Below are 22629 nucleotides of genomic sequence, written 5' to 3' on the forward strand. Positions count from 1 at the left end.
GTGGGGGCATCCCCAGAATTTCAGAGCCTCTGTTTCTTCTTCAGTCATTTTCTGTGTGTTCCTTGCCCCTATCATTCAAGCCCTCACTGATTCAGTTACCACATTAAACATACTCTGGGATTCTTAGATCTAAGTAGGAAAGGAGGTGGTTCCAAACACAACAGTATTGTTCCTCTCATTATCATTAATATTTAAACTACATTTATTTTTTATTTTAGAGAGACAGAGTGTGCTGTGTGCACGAGTATGACTAGGGGAGAGGGGCAGAGAGAGGGGGAGAGAATTCCAGGCAACCTCCATGCTCAGCACAGAGCCCAAAGTGGGGCTCAATCTCACAACCCTGGGACATGATCTGAGCTGAAGTCAAGAGTTGGACGCACAACACAATTTGCCACCCAGGGGCCCCTACAATTAGTTATTTAAACTCAATTCTGAGATTAGATGGTTTTGTTATTCACTGCCAGACATTTTTAAACCACAACTTCTCTGTTCTATAGTTCATCTTCATACATCCCCCAGGTAGCGGAAATGCAACTTTAAGTCACTTTCCCAGAAAAGGTATGTGGGCATTTTTCTGAGTCTATGTGTATCTGAAAATATTTTTCTGCTGCATTTGCCCTCGAGAGGATTTACCTGGCTGAATCTGGAGTCACGAAGTTTTCCTTCATAAATGCTATCTTCAGCATCTAGTGGTAAGTCTCAAGTCTTTTGTTGTGGTTCTTTTACAGGTAACTGCTTTCTGTCTGCATATTTCTGAAAGAATTTTTCTAAAACTCCAAAACCAAGGGCACCTGGCTGGTTCAGATGGTGGAGTTAAGCGACTGGCTCTTGGTCTCAGGGTTGTAAGTTTGAGCCCCAGACTGGGTGGAGAGATTACTTAAAACTGAAATCTTTTAGGGGCACCTGGCTGGGTGGTGAGGGTAAGCATCTGACTCTTGATTTTGGCTCAGGTCATGACCTCATGGTTCATGAGTCCTTGCCCAGCGTCAGGCTCTGTGCTGACGATGCAGAGCCTGCTTGAGATTCTCTCCCTTTCTCTCTCCGCCCCTCCCTTGCTCTCTCTGTCTCTCTCAAAAATACACATTTTTAAAAGATGAAATCTTTTTTTAAAAAATTCCAAAACTGCCACCAGTTTTAAAAATAAAGTGCAATAGTTATGATTACAAGCATGTATCAAAGTTTTAAGGTAAGCCTAGTGCAAATGAAAAGACCTCCTAAAGCCTCTCGGTATGGACACGTCATAGGGGAAAAGGTTACACAATCACTGGTAGACTAGATGCGGAAAGAATGTTTAGCTGAAAAACAGTAGATTCTTGACTGACAGTCAAGTGAGTAGGTGGAAGACTGGTTTCCGAGAACAAATCTTAATCCCATCACAGTTTATCAAGAAAATCACTGAAGCACTTTATCAGTAATGCTAATTTCCTCCCTGAAAAAGGTGAATTGCATTATTCTAAAAAGGTCCTATCCCAGAATAAATTAGGGACTTTTTTTTCTCTTAACACCAACAGTCTGCAAACTATTTCTGTACAGGGTCAGACAGTATATATTTTAGCTTTTGGGGGCCACATACTCTGTCGTATATTCTTCTGCTTCATTCTTAACGGCTTCCAAATTGGGCAGCATTTGGATGGGGCCCCAGTTTACTGATCCCTGCTTTATGCCATAAAATATCTTGGGTGTTGGCCTATTTATCAATTTTTCTTTCTGCTTCAGGAACCTTCTGTAGATATTCAGACCAGTTGAGTTTATTCGTTTTATTGTTTTGTCCATGTCTTTTGTGAGGGCTGAATGAGTTAGTATATATAAAACACTCTGAATAATTCCTGATAGGAAGCAACTAATGAATTATATTAATAATGAATATTTTATGTGCTAAAGGGATAGAAATACAGCCTCAATTTGATCTCTTATAGTGAAAAGTCAAGTCTTAATTTCCTTTAAGTATTCAGTTGTTTGGGAAGTCACCAGTCCATTGTTCTTTAAAAAAAAAAAAAAAATCCAACTTTTAGGTGTATATACCTGGACCACATCACAAATATCCTTGACTGCAATGCTAAGGAATTAGGAAAACAAAAAGGAAAAGCAAATGGGGTGCAGAGATAGACAGACCTGGGTTCACATCCCAGACGCAGGCACTTCCTGACTGGTTTGGGGCAAGTACCCACGATCTTTTGAGCATCAGTTACTGTGACTATAAGGAAACACGATTATAGGGCTAGTATGCAACTCAGAACAACTAGAAATATATACAAACCGTTTGGACTACAGCAGACACGCTGTATAAGCAGTACTCTCACTCCTGTAAAGGACAGGGTGGGTGTGGCTGGACGATTGTGGGTCCTGCAGCAGCAGCTAAAGACAGGCTAGCAGGGTCCAGATTAGAACCCTAAAACCTGTAAGCAGGTGACTGCAGTGGCCCCAGAGGGTGAAAGCAGTACAAACTGAAAGAGCTTATGAGAGGCACAATCAATAGCATGACATTCACTAAGGGGACTCAAGAGAGTGAGGGAGAGAAATCCTAAAGAGAAGAGTACAGGTTTCTGGTTGAGTGTGTGGGAAGATGGTGTCAGTCACCAGGAGGGAAAAAAAAAAACCAAGAGGTCCAAGGTAGCAAGGACGTGATTACAACATAATATGTAAACCTTGCATCAGGGAAAGATGTTGTAAACTTTGGTGCTGAAGTGCAAGATGAAAATACTCTAACACTGTTTCACTGGCAGCAACACAGGGGAGACAAGCTGCAGAAGTGTTTATGTAACAAAAAGTCTCGCAATCAATAAATTCGAAATACGAGTTCAGAAGTTGATCTTAAAAACAGGGGAAAAAAAATCACAATATTGCTAATATTGGGATTGTTTTTTTGAATCCTTTCTGAAATCTTCTGAAAAGGTTTATAGAAATAGAGTTCTTGCCTACCACATTTCCTCTTTCTACACTAAACAATTCACAAGAATAAGTCAAGAAATAACTGGTCTCCCAAGCGAACCAAGTGAATGCCCACAACATATACCTTTGATTCTCATTAATCTGCAAAGAAATGAAAAACCCACCACAGCCAAGAACACACCCAGGCCTGTGTGCTTTTCTTCTCGGCTAAGGCCTCCTGGATAATGAACAGCAACAGGGGGAAGTATTTAAGAACGATTCACTCTGGAATTCTTGATGAACACGGAACAGAAAACTTAGTAAGGGATTAAATGATAACATGTGGAGACACACCAGAAATGTGAAGTGAGGGAGCAGCCATCTCTGAAGGGAATTTCAAACGAAAGTTATCGGCTTCCTGTCATCCAAGTCAACCCTTCAAATGTGCGTCTGTCCATGTGTCCATCTGACAAAACATTCATTGAATGCCTCCTACCAATTTGTTGAAGGTGTCCTACTGGGTGAATCTGGAGCTCAGGAAGAAACCCTGGACAGAGGCCTCAATCAGGAAGGACTCTCCCGGGTAGCCATGGAACCAGGTGAGCGCACTGAGGGAAGGAATAGGTGGAAAAGGGGTTTTGTGGCCGTACCCTATGGCATCCAAATGGTTTAGGTATCAGGAAAATAAGGAACAGGAAGCAAAGGAGATCAGAGAAGGAAGGGAAGTGAGAGTTTTCCAAGAAACCAAGAGTCCAGAATTCAGAAGAAGCCCAGGTTTAGAAGTTACTGACCTATGGGAACGCAAACTGGTGCAGCCACTCTAGAAAACAGTATGGAGGTTCCTCAAAAAACTAAAAACAGAACTACCCTACAACCCAGCAATTGCACTACTAGGCATTTATCCAAGGTATACTGTTTCGAAGGGGTGCATGCAGCCCAATGTTTAGAGCAACACTATCGACAATAGCCAAAGTATGGAAAGAGCCCAAATGGCCATTGACAGATGAATGGATAAAGAAGATGTGGTGAATACATGTACAATGGAATACTACCCGGCAATCAAAAAGAATGAAATCTTGCCATATGCAACTACGTGGACGGAACTACAGGGTATTATGCTAAGCGAAATTAGTCAGAGAAAGACAAATATCATATGACTTTACTCATATGAGGACTTTAAGACACAGAACAGATGAACATAAGGGAAGAGAAGCAAAAAGAATATAAAAACAGGGAGGGGGACAAAACATAAGAGACTCTTAAATATAGAGAATACACAGGGTTACTACAGGAGTTGGGGGAGGGGGGATGGGCTAAATGGGTAAGGGGCATTAAGGAATCTACTCCTGAAATCACTGTTGCACTATATGCTAACTAACTTGGATGTAAATCCAACAATAAACTTTTTAAAAAAGAAAAAAGAAAAAAAAAAAAAAAGAAGTTACTGACCTAGAGCTGGTATCGAGAGCCAGGTTAAACTGCCAGATTTGGGGCAGCTTACCCACTTTTGAGGGAACCCCAAGACCCTTTCAAGTGCCAGACTACTTTATAATGATACCGTGATGTCATCTGCCTTTTTCACATCTGTATGGAGGCTGCAGAGCCAATGGTGGGTGAGACTTAGCACAAATCAAGGCAATGGCACCAAACTATACTAGTCACTGCCACACTCTCAGTAAAAACAGATGCCAATTTCACTTAAAGTGCTCTCGATCGCTTCTCGGCCTTTTGGCTGAGATCAAGTGTAGAACTGCTCTCGATGAAGCAGTAAAAATGATTAATTTTATTAAACCTCAACCCTTGCATACATGTCTTTTTATATCCTGTGTGGGGAACTGGGAAGGGCTCATCAAACACTCGTGCCCCACACAGAAGTGGTGGTCTCCAGGAAAAGCCCTGTGCTTTTTCTCCTGGCCAGCTGAACTGCCACAGTTTTACATGGAACGCTATCTTTACTTGAAAAAACAGCTGACAAACAACGATTATTCACGCTTGAATATTTGGCAAATATTTCCTCAAAACTGGACAGAGCGAGCCTGCTACTTGAAGGAAAATAGCTTAATAGTATTTGTTGCCAAGGTAAAATCTGAGCTTTCAAGTGAAAATCAGAAGTTTTTTTTATCCACTCCTGTGAGCTCCTCAAGCTTCTCAATAATCAAAGACTCTTCTGATAAGTTTGTTGTGATACTAATGATTGTGCTTTTCTTTACATTGCGTAATGAAATGTGTTAACATTCAGAAGATCTGCATAATTCAGTGAACCATTATTTTCTAAATGAGGAATGAAGACAAAACAAACCAAGCATGGGTAAATATCCATTCAAACTGCAACATAAAGCAGTGGGTTTGGATGTAACCAAGCACGAGAGAGTTCACTGCACAGTGTCAGATTCCACATTGCAACTAAACTATAAAAACTTACTGAGTCCTGTTGTAGTAACAAAAGTATCCACAATTACCTGGGAAGACTACAAAAACAAACAAACACAAAACAACAACAAAAAAACCCTCTTCCCTTTTACAACTATACATCTATACAAGTCCAGATTTTCTTCATATATTTCAATCAAGCCAACATGTAGCAAGAGGTTGAACACAAGAGCAGGTGGGAATCCAGGTGTCTTTCATTAAGCCAGATAGCAGAGTGCAAAATAATGCCCCTCTTCTCACTAAATTTTGTTTTTTATTTTATTTTAAAAATTTTTAAAAATGTTTATTTATTTTTGAGAGAGACAGAGAGAGAGAGCATAAGCTGGGGCAGGGCAGAGAGAGAGGAAGACACAGAATCCCAAGTAGGTTCCAGACTCTGAGCTGTCAGCACAGAGGCCAAAGCAGGTCTCAAACTCACAAGCCATGAGATCATGACCTGAGCTAAGTTGGACGCTTAACCAACTAAGCCACCCAAGCTCCCCTCAATTTTGTTTCCTCAAAGTTATTTTTTTCATAAGAATGTTACTCATTCTAACATATAATAAACTTACTATTGATATTTTAAAACGTATAAATATTTAAAAACATTTTAACTTCTGATACAGTATACATCAATGGGTGAATCCATATAAACAAAAGGTCGTTAAGGTCTTAAAATTTTTTAAGTGTAAAGGGATCCCGAGACCAAAGGTCTAGGGACATTGGACTACGGAAGAGGTGCCCCAGAGAATAGCAGATGCCAGGATACAGCAACATGTACAAGCTGAGCTGAAGAAGAGCGGCCTGCAGAGAGAGCCTGAAAAGGTATGAGGAGGTTTCACGAAACCGAGAGAGAAAGAGAAAGAGAAAGAGAAAGAGAAAGAGAAAGAGAAAGAGAAAGAGAAAGAGAAAGAGAAAGAGAAAGGAAGGAAGACGCGTGAAGTGCTTGCTGTCTGAAGTGCTACTCATGAGTTGGGAAAAGAGGATATTCGTGCAAATACACTATCATAATACCTGTAAAATTGCCAGGCCTGGTATAAAACCGGGAATTTGCTCCTTCATCTGAGTGACTTGGTTCTTCAGTCTCTCCCTTATTTGCCTAGAGAAAAAGGAAAGGTTGGAATTAACACTGAATGTCTCAAGTGCAAGTAAGTCATTTAATAAGAGGCCGTTTCTCTTTTAAATTAAAAATACCTCCCTTGAATAGACATTATCTGGTATAATTGAGGATATTACGGATACGCATCCATTTTCCAGGACTCGAGTAGATGTGGATCTTAGATTCTAACTCCTAACTACACTGACTGGGCCATGCGGAATGAGGACATTTAGTTGAAAACATATTAGTTGATGGCATTCAAAATCATAGAGTGAATAAATGAAAACTTGAACCAACACTTCTGGAAGGCTGTTAATCTTCATCTTTTTCAGCATTCCCCCTCTCCAGGTGCTAAATGAAAAACTTTTGCAGGAAAGAACTACAGCTCACACCTGCTCAACTTTCCCTGCTAAGATGATCACAGGGTACCCACATAAGGCTGAATGACAATCAATGAATCGCACTCCAAAGCCAATATGAATTTATAAATATATTCCAATTCACAAAAGAATTTTCCTTACAGAAGAATTTAACACAAGGTTAAAAGTATAACCTCTCATGAAACAAAGGACAAATCAATTTACCAACATACAACTTCTCGACAATACAAGACATCAAGTACATTAGATTACATCATTTGCCTTTCTTCATCTCAACCACATTTGACATACGAAATATATATGGACATTACAAACATCTCTTCCCTCTTTCTGACTTGATTAGTTCCTGCTCCAGTCCTCCACACTTATAAACAACGGACATAAATAGGCACAGGTGTTACAAGAAATAGATTATTTGGATTAGCCTCGTCAATGGTAAGAATGTTGAATGATACAAGAAGTCATACTTAAGACTTCAAAATTGTATTTCTGATGAAATTTTGAGGTGATGGGGGGGGTTCATGGAGTCTGGAGCCAACAACCAAGAAAGAATTCTTTAAAAAAATTTTTTAACGTGTATTTATTATTGAGAGAGACAGAGACAGAGCATGAGCATAGGAGGGGCAGAGAGTGGGGGAGACACAGAATCCAAAGCAGGCTCCAGGCTCTGAGCTGTCAGCACAGAGCCCAACACAGGGCTCAAACTCACAAACTGCCAGATCATGACCTGAGGTGAAGTCAGACGCTTGACCCACTGAGCCACCCAGGGGCCCCAACCAAGAATGAATTCTTAAAGACATCTTTGGAGCAAAAAGGTGATTTTATTAAAGCAAGGGGACAGGACCCGTGGGCAGAAAGAGTTACACTGCAAGTGTAGGGGTGACCGTTTTATGCAATCGGGAGAGATAAAGTCAAGAGGGAGTTTCCAGACTTTCACATGCTGGAGGCCTAGCTATTGTCAAGCTAAGGTGGTTTTCCCTCTAGCAAAGCATTGACTTTAAGACACTAGGGAGTTCCTGGACTTTAGGCTATAATGGGATTGCCTTTTTCTGGTAAACTGGTGGAGACTCTTATCAGTTTAACCATTTGTTTTTTGTCCTTTCCATGTTTTTGGGTAGCCTGGGAGTGTCCAAGGAATATTATACATGTCCCACTGGTGGGGGCGGGGGTGGGGGTGGGCTTGCTGTTAGCCTGCACCTTGCCCTCGGCTTGCCCCACATTCCCTCATCATCTCAAGCTTGTGACCTTATTTCTAAAAATCATTTGTATCAATTATCCCATACAATAATATAGTTCAAAAGAATGAACAGATTGTTGGATTTTTCTATCAGAGATTTGACCTGGAGATCACAGTTCTGCTCTAACACAAGAGAACAGGAAACACGTGGCATTTCCACTGGCCCTGCCTCTGAAACTCCCCAGCAGTCCTAGCCTTGGCTGCCTCCCCACCATGACAACTAGGTGTAGTGCTGGGCTACTCAACTCTCTCCTGTCCCCTCCCTTCCCTCCAACCATTATATTAACACAAAGGCCTAGGCACAGGTTCCTACAGGTTCTCCTTTAGCCCTCCCAACCCAAACAAAGCTCACTTGGGGGCGAACCATTGCCAGGCACAATGTAAGACATTAACAATGAACCATCAGAGGAAACAGCTCGTTGCAGGGATTCCCTGCTTTTCAAAAGTTCAGGTTTGCCACTTTGCTTTTCAGAAAAACCTCTATTAATATCTGTTTTCACTAGCCCAAAGGAATACAGAGGATTTTTCCTTTATGGGGAAAAAAAGCAAAAACAAAAACAAAACAGCATTTAGTGTTTGTTTTGCAGCAAGCCCTTCCTGAAGGGTACTCCCCAGCTCCCTCCTGGGGAACTCAGCAATTCAGCATGAAGCCACGAGAGCTTTGAACTGTGTGAGTGTCTGGGCTTTATCTCAATGTATTTTGCGCATCTATTAGCAAGATGTGTCCTCAGGTATCAGAGAAGCCTAAGTGAGGTTATTTTTTGGGTCTTGGAATGCTCGAAAAATTTTCCAAACCTGCTTCTTTTCTTTGTGCCACTTTGGTTTATGAAAGGTTTCATAGGAATACTGTACTGTCGAATAGTGGAGGAAACCTGTATCCGAAATTCTCAATAATGTTACGAGATGGCCAAGGGAGGAAAGGCCTTCCTATTTCAAGATATAGAAACAGGCTCTAAGCAGTCATGTGGTGTTCTGAAAGCCAATTAGCTGAAAGCAGCAAGCGCAAAGGCTCTGAGTGGGTAAATGGGGTCCCAGGAGAAGCGGTAACCGGATAGGGTAAAGTGGGGTGCCTGTCTTTTATTCTGAATGTGATAGGAAGCTGTTAGAAGACTTGGAACAGGGCTGACATGACAGGACTTAACATTTCTGAAAAATTACTCCTGGCTGCTGAACTGGGAACAGACTAAAGGGAGAATGGTGAGAATCTGGGACACAAGCAAGAAGCTATTCAAATTGCAAAAATCCAGGCCAGAGGGGATGGTGCCTTGGACTCTGGTATCCATAGCTGGCAAGAAGTGGCTGGATTCTAGATATATTAACATGAAGCACAGAGAAAATGCGGGGCTACCGATGACTCTTGAGGTTTGGGGAGGGGGTGTAAAATAGAGCTGGGAAGATTGACAACTACAAATATTTTAAGGCACAGAGCAGATTTCATACCGATACTGTGAATTCATTTCCCAAATCTTATAAGGATTCTAGAATAATGACCATCTGAGGCCTGAAGAAGGGACTCTAGGGACAACTAAAAGTAATATCCTTACCCAGCAGGTAGCAAACTATGAGAACCCAGTACTACAAGGTGGTATAGGTGGAAAATATTTCAGCCCACTAGGTTAAGAGCAAAGAACAAAATGTTCCGTATTTTCTATGCTATAATTTAAATGGATCTAAGTGTGCAATTTTTTTTTCTAAAAAAGATCATAGACTGAGATCAGTTACAGTGACTCCCTTAAGCTTTTCTCTAAGAAGCAGGACTGTTTTTGAAGTTGCATTAGCAGGGTTATTCTTCCAACTAGAAAGATTTGTTTAAAAGCTAACATTTAGGTATCCTTATGAGACATGATCAGAATAGCAATGAAACATTTAAAAATGCACATAAACCACAATCAGCAAGAATTACACAGCCCAAAACACTAAAGCAATAGGCAGAAACTTTTCTGTTTTAGCGAGGAGAAAAAAAAAAACCAAGATTGTTGTAATTAAAAAAAAAAAACTGGGTGCCTCGGTGGCTCAGTCGTTAAGCATCTGACTTGGGTTCAGGTCATGGTCTCACGGTTTGTGAGTTCAAGTCCTGCATGGAGTGAGCACAAGACCGGCTTCTGGTGAGCCCCATTTCTCTCTTTCTCTCTCTGCCCCTTGTGGTACTGCCCTCGCTCACTTGTGCCCCCTCTCTAAATAATAAATGTTTAAAAATTTTTTTAATTAAAAAATATTTTTAAAAAAATTTAAAAAGACAGTTGTAATAAGGTCTCCACGGTCCCTTATAAGGTTTTCCCTGCCTTGGTTTCTGAGTTGGCCACTAACTGAGGAACTCTGGAATGAAAAGCAGAATAACAACAGCCAAGTGCAAGCATGCTTGAAGCTCAGAAACTATAAAAGACATGGAGAGAAAAGTTAACACTCTCTCCCTCATCTACCTTTATTTTAGGGTCAGAGAGCTATGAGGAGTTAAATGCTGGGAAACTCTTTAGTTTTCATAGTTCATTACTTCCAGAAAGCTAAAATGCCACATCACAGAACACCTTCTGAAACACTGACACCCGCTAAATCAACAGAAACTTTCTTGAGTTGCAGATGCCTTGATTTCCAGCCATGGCCCATGAGTTACACTGCTAATAAAGATTCAGGGAAAAGTGAGGCAGAAATAGGCACTTGGAGAACACCCCTGATGCCTGGATGGTAGACCTCCATATGCCAGAGTCTCACCATCCTGCATGAACATTCTCTAAAACCTAAGGGAAGATACATCTCAATCTCAGTGGAGGAGAAATCAGTACTAAAGTGCAGGTGAATGTGGTAAGACAAAGTGGCAGTAAACCATTAAAGCCTCTGGTCCTGTTAAACTGATACTAGTAAAATAATCATAGCCGATTAGATACAGACACAGATGCAGTTTTAACTAAGTTGCTACTGGCATCTAGTGGGTAGAGGCCAGGGATGCAACTAAATATCCTACAATGCAATGCAAACAATTATCTAGCCCAAATGTTAATAGTACCCAAAGTTGAGAAGCATTGCTCTTAGCCAATAAAATGCAATGTCTGGAGGTATCTTTTTGTCTAAGGGGTGAAAAGCAAGGTAGAAATCATTTATATTTCAGGACACCTGGGTGGCTCAGTCAGTTAAGCAGCTGACTTTGCCTCAGTCATGATCTTGCAGTTCGTGGGTTCAAGCCCCGTGTTGGGCTCTGTGCTGACAGCTCAGAGCCTGGAGCCTGCTTCGGATTCTGTGTGTGTCTCTCTCTCTGTCCATCCCCTGCTCGCGCTCTGTCTCTCTCAAAAATAAACATTCAAAAAAAAATTTTTTTAATCATTTATATTTCAACCTGTCAAAATTTGTTTAAATCTGTATAGATGAGTCATGTGCATTACTCTCTTCTCCAACTTACCTTCTGCCACATACAGTTGTTAAAGAGCCTAATCAATAAGTCAAAGATGCATGTCCCTATAGAATCACATTACCCCCAGAGAGTCCCAGTCAGATAATACCCGTAAATAGTCACCCAGATTTCTTTTGCCAAAGTTGTACAATTACTCCTGGAAAAGCCCAGTACAAATTACAACTCATTCTTTATGATATAAAATGTTGGCTCATTTTCAAATTTTGGACATTTTATGACAGAGACAAAAGCATTGCTAAAATATAACCCAACAGGGCCATTTCAACAGAAGCTATAGGTAGAAAAAGGAGGCGGTAAAGGGTATTTAACCACCTGGCTGAGAAATCTACATGATGAAAATAAAGCTGCCTCAGTCAACAAACACTGAAATACAACACAAGCTTAGAGTAATTCCCAAGTGATTCTCAAAGGTGAACAGAATATACCTTTAGTAACCAATCAGAGAAAAAGGAAGGACATTCATCTTCATTCAGTACGTAGGGCTTTTCTAAAGGACACAAATTTCTTTTGCCCAACTTCCCAAGGAGTAAATTATTGTTGTAAAGTTTTAACTGTGCAAAACAACACACATATTTTATTTGCATTGTTTTCATGTTGTTCATTTGTTGCTTTATCTCATTTGTCCATACAATGTTATGCTGCTAAAAATAAATACTTCAAATTAAAAAACAAAAACAAAAACAAAAACACGTAGTTTCTTGTAAAAACAATTGTGATTGTGAGGCCACCTAGTGTTCCAAGAAATACATATATTTCAAATTCCTAGTTAAGTTAAATTAAAAGTCTAAATTACCTTCTTGTTAGAACTGTTTCAATTATTAAAAAAGAAAGGGGGAGGGAGGTGGGGAGGATTGTCCTGGGGTGGCTCAGTTAGTTAATTGTCAAACTTGATATTAGCTCAGGTCATGAGACTGAGCCCCGTGCCAGGCTCTGGAGCCTGCTTGGGATTTTCTCTCTCTCTTTCTCTCTCAAAATAAAAAAATAAGCATTTAAAAAACACCTGATTGTTTTCACTGATACATGGTATAATAGCAACAGCTATACTATATCAGTATACAGATCAACTAGTATCAGTACTTTCCTTCATTATGTTGAAGAATAAAATATTTAATGTAAGAATTATTATAATTAATGCAAATATACACTAAACTTGACAGATACCTCAAATATATATTTGAAAACTTAATGTGAATCCATTTCATGCTCCAATAAAAATTTCTAATGTAAAATTCTTCCATCCAATCTCTCCAAGACCTAAGGAAGGTAAAGTGCCTGACATTCAGGACGTGAAAACAGCTAATGGTGTAAAATTCTAGTGAATCTTCTAATTCTCAGTGAGTATACAAGGTATCATTAATCCATATACACAATGATACAATAACTACTTTCCTTAAGTTTCTAGATCAGGGTTTATCAATCTCTGCACTACTGACATTTGTGCCAGATAATTATTCGTTGGAGGGGCCTCTTCTGTGCACTGTAGGATGCTCTGGAACATCCCTGGCTTCTACCTCTTGATGCCACCAGCATAGATGACAAGTCCCCAACCGACAACCAAAAATGTCTCCAGACACATCCAAATGTGCCCTGACTAAATGTGCCTTGGGGTGGAGAAAAGGGCAAACTGGCCGCATTTGAGAACCACTGATCTAGAGAGAACACATGGAACTGGGAAACCAGGTTGAACTGGTCAAGAAAAGCTTCCTGAAACGTACAATTTTAAAAGTGGATTAAATGCGCATTAGAGAGAGAGACAGACAGAAAAAAGGTGCATTAGAAAAAGGTCACAAAGTGGAAAACACTGCCAAGTCCAGGTGGACACAACCAAGTGTGGTAGGATTCCTGAACAATGTGGTCCCACCACCCTTCCCCCTCACAGGGGAGAGGGGGAAGCTTCTACTCTGATCCAACAAACTTGGTGACATTAAGAATAGAGAGCACAGCATTGCTAAGCTTTCCCTTTCCTCTCAAAAAGTCAGGATTCCAGATTTTGGGGTATAATTATACACATAAATGTGCTGGAAAGCAATCCAATTTTTAAAAATAACTCTGTAAGCCCAACAAAATGTATAACTACATCTGGCCGCTAGGCCACCATTTTGTAACTGTCAGTTGGTAACAAGAGTTATGAGACATCACAGGACGGCCCCACGTATGAGGCTCTGTAAGCAAGAGCCCAACATGCAGAGTTGGTCTCCCCATTAACCACACATCTGGCCATCAGAGCTGCTTTTGGGCCCAAGTCCAAGAGGTCTTTGGATCATCATCCAAGCAGAATGTGGAAAGAAGGTGGAAGACTGGGGGCCTCTGGTTGGAGAGGAAGAGCAGGCCAAGAGCTCTCTCTGAGAAAAGCCTCACAAAGACCTAAGCTTTCTGCTTTTATGGAAAGCTAAAGGAAAAACTTGGGTAAAAAGGGCTTACATCTAAAAGGCTGTTTGGGGAAACTGGGTGGCTCAGTCCATTGAGTGGCCGACTTCAGCACAGGTCATGATCTCACAGCTCAGGAGTTCAAGGCCCACATCAGGCTCTCTGCTTACTGACAGCTCAGAGCCTGGAGTTGGCTTCAGATTCTGTCTCTGTCTCTCTCCCCACCCCTCAAATATAAACAAACATTAAAAATTTTAAGTAAATTATAAATGAATGAATGAGTAAATAAATAAATAAATAAATAAATTTTTAGGAGGCTGCTTACAAGGACTAGTACTTGGAACCAAAACGAAAGATCATTTATCACGTTAGGTCACTGAAGATAAATTCCTTTTAGGCTCTGGCAAAACCTTTTAAAGAAATACTCCCTCTTTCCTGGTACTCCTCAAACACCAGTAACACAAAGCTATACCTCTCCAGCCCAGGCTCTAGGGAAAGAACTTCTTATCAAGGGTGATAAGAAAAACTTAGCTAACAAAGCAAGAAGGTTTGACTTGTCTCCAACCTTGAAAATGACTTTCTGAAGAGAAGCAGTCTGGGAGCCTTCCAAACTGATTTAATTTGTCCTTTCATCTCCTAACAGGAGGATACAAGTTTGCAATTCCTTTTGGCAAGCAAGTAACAAGCCCTTGGCTAGGAAGAAAAATACACTGTGGAGTCCCTGCCATCAGCCTTATAACTCTTCCCCCCACCCCCCACCCCCCCAGCCTTGTAAGTCTTGGTCAAGTTAGTCATTCTGGCCAAAGCTTCAGAAACTGCAAAATGGAGGGTGAGGTGGCCAGGGTGGCTGAGGAATCCTGTGGCACCATCTGCCCCCCACTCCTTCAAGCTCACGGAGGGACAGTGCCAGGAGATACCTTACAGGAGAGTATCAAGGGGAGCTAACTGCACAGTGCAGGGGTGCTGGGAACTTTCAACACTATGGATCAGACCTCAGTGGATACAGTCGTAACCACAGTAGCCCACAGTAGCTCTGTGGTTCTGAGAGCCTTACATTACACACCCTTTTAACCCTCTCTGCAACCCCAGGGTATAAATGATTGCTACGGCCACCCCCACAGTACAGAAGAGGAAAAGAGAGGAAAGCAAGGCTCACTAACTTGCCCTGGTCTTTCTACCCTGCTCAGCCCCTACCAGGGTCCATGGAAGGAGAGGGTGCCTTTTCCCTGTGCTCCAGGGATCCTACTCCATGCTAGGCTAACCTGATATTCCTTCTTCCTGAGGGATACACAAGGGACCACACACCCCTACTCAAAGCCCCACTGTCCAAATCCCAAACTGCCTGGTGCCAACCTTCGTGATGGATGAGGACAGACACTTATTCTTGGGCCACATCCTCAGGATTTTCGCTGGAGCCATGGCCACAGTAGTTGGCTGCCAGCTCCAGACTCTGCCAGGGTCCGCTTACAACAATACTCCAGTAGCCTAGATAGGCGGCCTAGTTACAACCTTGCAGAAGATCCCACTCCCCTGCAAGGCTCCCAGAGTCAAGCCAGCTTGGGCATTCGAGGTTCCGTGTAACTTCTGAAAGGCCTGCACTTTGGATCTCATTACAGGCAAATCTTTTTAAGCACAAAAGGTCTACAGGTATTTTATCTACGGGACAAAATGAAAAGCTTATCAACATTTAGCAGCCCTTCTCTGTGGTGGGCAAATTCTTTTCACAGAAATAATTTTTCTAGCCCTGGAGCTAAATGTATAGCACGGTTCCATTTTTATATTTGATCAGTAGGACAAATTCTAATTTTAAGGTTCAAGGTTATAAGGCAGCTACCAAAGACACAGCCTGGATAAACACAGACACCACTTATTTATTCAACAGATACTAACTATAAAGCACCAATTCATTAAAACCTACCATGGGCCAGGAACTGCTCCAAATGCTTTAAAAGTAATGAATGACTCATTTAATTTCAACAACCTTATGAATTATGTGCCATCACTATCCGCAACATGCAGATGAGGAAACTAAGGCACAAAGAGGTAAATTAAGTTACCCGTGCTCCCCAGAGGGAGCAGCGCTATGTCTAGATCTGGGGATTCCGCCCACAGGGAGCATACAAACTTATCCAACTTGCTCTGCTCAACCCAGAAAAACTAAGAGCACCTTCTCTCAGTGCCTGACAAGTAGCAAGCTGCCTGTCTCTTCACAACCAGTCTTTGCAGAAAGAAGACCTGACCAAGAAAAATGCCACCGATGGAGGGAGTGGGCTCAGGTATATCAAACAGAAGAAGGAAAAGCAAACAAATCACACAAAATCCAGCAAGTCTCACTTTGAAAAGCACACAGGTAAGAATTGTAATTTCTAGCCTAAAAACCAAATTGTGGAGGCCACTTTTAGGCAAGCAGGCTTGAGCAAAGGAATGCAGAAAGGGCCACAGTGACCACCAGGCTGAACACAGACAGGCCCATCAGGCGACCCACCCTGAAATATCCAGAGGCCTTAACGGACCAACGGGCTGCTTACAACCAGCCAGTTACCAAAAAAGGGAAAATTCCATATGTCACCAAACCTCTCATTTTCCCTCCTGAAAAGCTGCCTCTTTCCACTGCCTCCAAGCAGACAGCCTCTCCTCTCCCTCACTGCATATTCAATAAACTTGTACCTCCTTTGTTCTGCCTCAGGTGAATTCTTTCACCTCCCTCGTCCCCACAGGCTTCCACCTGATTGTTGCCCCGCATTTAGGGCCCCCATCTGATCAGGAGATACCCCATTTAGGCACCACACAAATCAGGGCGGTTCCTCCATCTAATTTCCATCCCTTTGTCTCTTTAAGGACACCTCTTTTAAGCCAAGGTGGTGGGTCACCGCCAAAGACAGTGTACTTCACCCAGTTATGCTTAGTCAGCTTCTCTGGGGCCCTCACTGTTGACCCTAAGGCAGTCATTTATTAAAGAATGAGGTCAAAGGTCCATGGCACAGGCTTGCTTTTGGTCAGGAACCCTCTTCCCCATAACATCGGTAGGCTCATGGCCCCACAGCCTTCAAGTATTTGCCCCAAAGTCACTTTTACAATAGTATGAGCTTAATTCCTATATTTAAAATTACAGTCCCCCCATGTGGCAGGAATCTCTGTCCCTCTTCCTTGCTCTGGTTTTCCCTTTGGCACATCTCACCACCTCACATTTTTGTACCTACTTTATTGTGTATCTCTACCTATCAATACACAAACTCCAGAAACAGGGATTTGAGCTATTTTGTTTACTGCCATCATCTCTAGGTCCTGAAAGAGTGCTTGCATATGGGAGGCACAGAGATATTTGTTGAATAAGTCAATAAATACCCAAAAACGACACACACTTGTCTCTGACCCTCAGATCTCTCCCAACTGTCAAACTTGGACTGCAACCTTCAAACTCCCCTTAAGGGAGAAATGGGGTGTTCCTCCCAAAGGGAGACAATTTGGCAACTAGATCCAGATTTCCCACAGGGTAGAACAGGCAGAGATGGAATCTGGAAATGATGAACTCTGTCTAGTCCTGGCTTCCAGGAAGGTATAAAGGAATAATAAAATAATAAATGATAAAAGAAAATAATAAAATAAATAATAAAAGTAAACAAAAGTCAAGGATGGTCTTCTCAGCAGAGTGGGAAGCACAGCAATGAGAGACTGCTGTTAAGTAAGACAAAGATTAGTTTACGAAATTCCTTTCAGCAAAGTTATAAGTGCCTGATAGCGTGAAAAATGCCATGCGCTGGGTGAACGAGACTTGGTTCCATTTGAACCTCTGCCATTAATCTTTGGCCAAATCGCATCACTTTCTAGCCTCAACTATTATTGCCTCAGCTGCAGGATGGGATGGATCGAGTGGACTGGATTTTGGAGAAATTCTGACTATAGAACTCATGGCCTATTCCACTTTCTCCCCCCAAGGAAGGGATTTTACATTCCAAACACTGTATCAGGGAAGAAACTGCCCAGAGCCCTTGAAGGCTTGCAAATTTATCCCCCGAGAGACCCAACAGTTGCTGGCAACCAAGAAAGCTGATCTGAAACTTGGGGAATGAGGGACCATTTCCTTGGACTCCAGGATCCCTGGTTGCAATGTAAGAAGTTCACTTACCTTTCCTCTCAAGAGTGTCCCTGACCCAGTAAAAGACGACAGGTGGGGATACCCTGCCCAGAGCCTCCGCCTGCAATCCAGCCTACTCAAGCTGAATCTTGTTCTTCAGATTCCCACTGAGCCAGCAGCCAAGTCAGAAACCTGTTGCAGCCTGAGTACAAGTTGCTGGGGAATTGCAAGATCCCCATGAGCCAGGAAGGCTGTTCCCCCTGCCAAGGCTCCCTCTCTCTGAGGAACTGTGAGTACTACAAGCTCCATGAAGGTCAAGGTGGCAAGGTATGGCAGTCTCTGAACCATTTTATTAGCACATGAAAGACAGATCTTCTGTAAGGACAAGGAAACCTTGGTCTTAATGCTCCTGTAAGAACTGTGTTAGGAACTAACTGACTGCTCTACCACAGGGCAATGTAAAAAGTTAGCTATGTCAGCTCTGAGCAGGCTGGGTAAAGGGGACCCCCCAGTACCTGGAACAGTCTTCCAGAGAATGCTTTCAATCCTTATAGCCAAATCGTTGCCATACTTCAATGATGAGAACTGGATCTATATGTAAGGTTTTAAATAAGTGGTTCTCACTTTCAAGATGCATTAGAATCATAGAAATGAGCTTTTAAAAGATTTAGAGAATATCTGAATCCAGTGGCTTATTGCTAGCCAATTCAAATGAAATCAGTCTGGTGTGGGCACCAGGCATTGATATGTTTCAAAAGTACCCTATGAGACTCATTGGCAAAACTATCTTGGAAAAGACTGGCAATTTCTACTAAATACAATTATACATATTTGTCCTACTACTCTACAATCCTCTTAAATATGTAACCAACAGAAATATGCATATGTTCCATCAAAAGACATGCAAAAGAATGCTCGTAACAGTAAAACTCCTAATCACCAAAACTAGAAACCTAAGTGTCCTAGTTACTGGATGAGTAAATAGTAGCATATTCATATAGTAGAATACAATACAGCAATGAGAGTAAATGAACTACAACTACATGCAATATGAAATAATCTCAGAAACACAATGTTCATTGAAAGAAGCCAGACCCAGAAGTCTTTATGCCATACGATGCCATTTATATAAAGTTCAAAAACGGGCAACATTAATCTACATTGTTAGAAGTCAGGTGAATGACTACCTTTGAGGCACCTGGGTGGCTCAGTTGGTTGAGAGTCCAACTTTGGCTCGAGATCTGAAGGTTCATGAGTTCGAGCCCCACATTGGGCTCTATGCTGACAGCTCGGAGCCTGGAGCCTGCTTCAGATTCTGTGTATCCCTCTCTCCCTGCCCTCCTCTCCTCTCAAAAACAAATATTTCTTAAAAATGATGACTTTTGTTGGGGATGGTGACCGGAGGTTTAGGAAAGGAGGGCTTCTTGGGTGTCAATGCCATTTCTTGATCTGGGTGCTATTCAGTTAAGTTCAGTTGCAAAAAATTCATTGAGTTGTATACTTGTGATAGGCACACTCACTGTATGTATTAATGTTTAAAGTTTTTGGTTTTTTTGAGGGGGAGGGGAGGCAGAGAGAGAATCCCAAGCAGGCTCTGTGGTCTCAGCACAGACCCCAACAGGGGCTTAAATTCACAAACCACGAGATCATGATCTGAGCCAAAATCAAGAGTTGGAAGCCTCAGTGACTGAGCCATCAGGGCACCCCTGTATGTATTCATGTTTAAATAAAAAGAAATAGTAAACAAAATCTTCCTCAGTGACTTCAATGTGAGTTAATATTGGGAACCATTGAAATAGATCTCAAGCACCTATCACTGTCAAAAAGATCATGAATCAATCATCCATGTATACATTAACTAATTTCTAATCATTAACACAGCTAACATGTGTTGAACACTTATTACATGTCAGGAATAACTCTAAATGTTCTTCAGCTAAGAACTCATTTAATTTCTCCTAACAACTCAATGGTCTATATATTATCTTTATTTTACATCAGAGGAAGTGCTGGTATAGATAGGTTAACTAATTTGCTTAAAGCCACATAACTAACTACTAAGGAAAGGTTTCTAGGTGTTTTGGACATAGACATAAACAAGACAATGCATGTATTTGCCTTTGTGGAGTTAACAAACATATTTAACTTGCTCTCCACTCAACAAAAACGTACCCATTGAGCACCTATTTTCAGTGGCCTGCCAAGGAGCAAGCCTAAATTATCTCTTCAACCAGTCTTTTAAAAAAGACTTTATCAGAAAAAGCCACTGGTAAAGGGAGTAGGTTTGACTGAAGGCAAACCAAAAGCAAAGTCAAGCAGAAACAATGTAATTCAGCATACCACATGTTCAAAAGCACTCAGATGTATTATGACTTCCAGTCTAAAAGTCTGGAGTTTCTCTTTCCCAATGTGGAAGATTCATTACCATTTACTGTACATCTCACCTTCTTTGTCCACCATCTCTACCTTCCAGGAAAAATCATTTTGCCCCAGGATGGTTTTCACTACCAGTGACTCCCTAATACACTCAAAAACCTTTTACTCACAGAGTTGGCAGGTTTACAAGACAATTACTGTTGCCAACTATGGTAGTTATTAAATAACTGCGAAGTCAAAGGCCCCAAGATCAACCTCCCAGAAAGTCACACAAAATGTATCCTTTCCTCTTCTACTCTCATATTTTCCCACTAGTCACCTCCCAGACAAAAAGCAGCAGGGTGTACTTCTTGGGAGTAAGTTTGGCAATCATATCCATCAGTTAAGCATTTACATTTCCTATATAGGTAGAACAAGCAGAGGCCAAATGCTACACAGAATAGTGTCAGGACTCAGGAGCCAAACTTGAAAGTAACTCTAGGGCCTAGATGCAGACAAGGGTATTAGAGGAGCATGAAATTGAAGGGAAAGGAAAAGCTTATTGGGTTCCACTTAGCAAATGATGACTCAGGTGTAGTGGGAAAACTATGGTTGGAAGAGGTCCCTCCGTCACTAATCAGTCTTGTACCCTTGTCAAGTTTTGTCACTCATTAATCTTATTAATTTGTCTCCTCAGCTCCGAATTACAGCGTAAGTGAGGAAATTGCATTTCTGAGTTCTGATACGGTGCTGCAGACAGTCCCAAGCACTCTCTTCTGGCAGAGAGCCGTCAGCAGCTGCATTTTGAGGAGCACAGTCGGGCGGGTTAAGAAAACTGGTCCAAAATCCAATCGCCAGCCGGCCCAGCCATCAGGGAGCCCTTCTAGAAACGCGGACGGTGCCCAAGTCCCCATTTTTTCGACTGCAGAGGATCGATCTTCAAGTGTGATGGGTTCAATACTACGTCCTCCCCCACGCCCCCGGCCAGCCTTACTCTTGCGCTACAAGTGTCCCTCCAGCAAAAAAAAAATGGGAACATGGGGACCTGCATACTCTGCTCAGAACCCTCGCCTGCAGCCCAACATGCCCTAACAACAATGACAGGTGCTTACGCGGAGACCACCTTCCCGTTCAGGATTTCCGCCGGTGCCATGGCCTTTATTAGTCCGCTGCCCACGATGGACACCACCGAAACTGAGGATCCAGTAGCTTCACTGGCGCGCTGGCCAGCACAACCCACGTGCTTAGCGACCACCCCCGGAGATGATGCTACTGCGCCTGCGCCACCCGCCCCTCCCCCCTCTCCGGCCCCGTCGATGCGCATGCGCGGTCCGGAAGGCCCTAGGCACTTCTGTAGTGAAGAGCCGGGATTTGGACTTCCGAAAGCCCCGGAAAGATGGATGAACTCGGTGATGAGCGACTAGAGGAAATGATTGGCTGGTGGAAGGCGTAGTTTCAGATTGCGCCTTCGGGTGGGGCGGGGAACTGTCCGAAGTGGGGTCTGGCCTCCAGGCCAGCTCTCCGTGGGCGGAGCAGTGGGCGGAGTCGGAGGGGCGATCTCGCGGGAGAACGGTTTCGCGCGCGCGGGAGTGAGGCGGGTCTCTGGGGCAGGATTGCTCCCTGGGGAACGTGTACCCCGGGGGCTGAAGGCGCGTGGCTTCCCCGGGAGAGTTCCGCCGGTCTCCGCGCGGGGTACCTGGTGGGGCGCAGGGCTGGCCTGGGGCGGCTTCTTCTCGCCCACCGGCGCTGTCAGACTGGTGTGGGGCTTCCATCTCTATTCTGAGTCCGAGGGTCCGAATAGCGCCCGTAACCGTTTTGAAATCTCCTACTCAGCCAAGGTCGAAGCGCTCTGGGTGAGACCCCCTCTGAGCTGAAGCGCCGCCAGTCCCCAAGCGGCTGGGGTAACCTCGGGGTCGGTCAGTGCAAGCAAGGAGGGTCGTCGGCTCAGCAAGCCTAAATTTTGTCAGCTCCCCCGCGAAGATCTAGGGTTGGAGGGGACGGACGCTGCTTGAACTAGGCGCCAAGTGACCCACGGAGGGGACACTCCCTCCCCGCAGGCTCCACTCCGGAAGCGGGATGGGGCGTTTGTCCGCTCAGCTCTAGAAACTAGCTGCGTTCTTACTGTGCGGTCATCCCGGTGTAGCTGTAAAGTTAAGTTGTTCAGATCACTTCCTTTATTTTTTACACCCGGTTTTACTGAGAGATAATGAACATACAATCCATGTAAGCTTAAAATGTAGAATAATGATTTGATCCCCGTGTATGTTATGAAATAATTACCACAAGAAGGTTAGTTAACATCTCCATTCTCACATAATGACAGTAGTTTGTGTGTGACAATAACATTTAAGGTTTACTCCCTTAACTTTCAAGTGTATAATACAGTATTGATGGTTGTTGGTTGTAGTCACCATGCTGAACATTGGATCCCCAGAA

At 42.7% G+C, this 22629-nt stretch overlaps 1 protein-coding gene, 1 long non-coding RNA gene and 1 other non-coding gene across 6 annotated transcripts in view; 2 read left to right on the forward strand and 1 right to left on the reverse strand.

Annotated features, from left to right (window-relative positions):
- Positions 1 to 21385, reverse strand: part of MTHFD1 (methylenetetrahydrofolate dehydrogenase, cyclohydrolase and formyltetrahydrofolate synthetase 1) — a 61629-nt gene extending 40244 nt beyond the window's left edge. Inside the window, exons 1-2 of the mRNA XM_047079529.1 lie at positions 21306 to 21385; positions 6292 to 6376 (exon numbers count right to left, since the gene is read on the reverse strand). Of these exons, the coding sequence (XP_046935485.1) occupies positions 6292 to 6376; positions 21306 to 21346 (126 nt within the window). The 5' untranslated portion in view covers positions 21347 to 21385. The remainder of the gene's footprint in view (positions 1 to 6291; positions 6377 to 21305) is intronic.
- LOC124512128 (uncharacterized) lies at positions 469 to 21312 on the forward strand. 4 transcript variants are annotated; one of them, XR_006962070.1, is made up of 6 exons: positions 469 to 692; positions 3378 to 3467; positions 15981 to 16113; positions 17700 to 17872; positions 17999 to 18127; positions 20891 to 21312. It is a non-coding gene; the product is annotated as an uncharacterized LOC124512128 (long non-coding RNA). The 4 variants fall into 4 exon arrangements; XR_006962071.1 differs by lacking the exon at positions 17700 to 17872 and adding an exon at positions 12649 to 12730 and having other exon boundaries at positions 470 to 692; XR_006962069.1 differs by lacking the exon at positions 17700 to 17872 and having other exon boundaries at positions 479 to 692.
- On the forward strand, positions 4581 to 4779 carry LOC124512718 (U2 spliceosomal RNA). The gene has a single exon (XR_006962233.1). It is a non-coding gene; the product is annotated as a U2 spliceosomal RNA (small nuclear RNA).
- Positions 21386 to 22629: the final 1244 nt, after the last annotated feature.

Source organism: Lynx rufus, unplaced genomic scaffold (assembly GCF_022079265.1).
Source record: "Lynx rufus isolate CCGP_SWC_20201006 ecotype Redwood Valley unplaced genomic scaffold, mLynRuf1.p SCAF_17, whole genome shotgun sequence".
Taxonomy (NCBI): domain Eukaryota; kingdom Metazoa; phylum Chordata; class Mammalia; order Carnivora; family Felidae; genus Lynx; species Lynx rufus.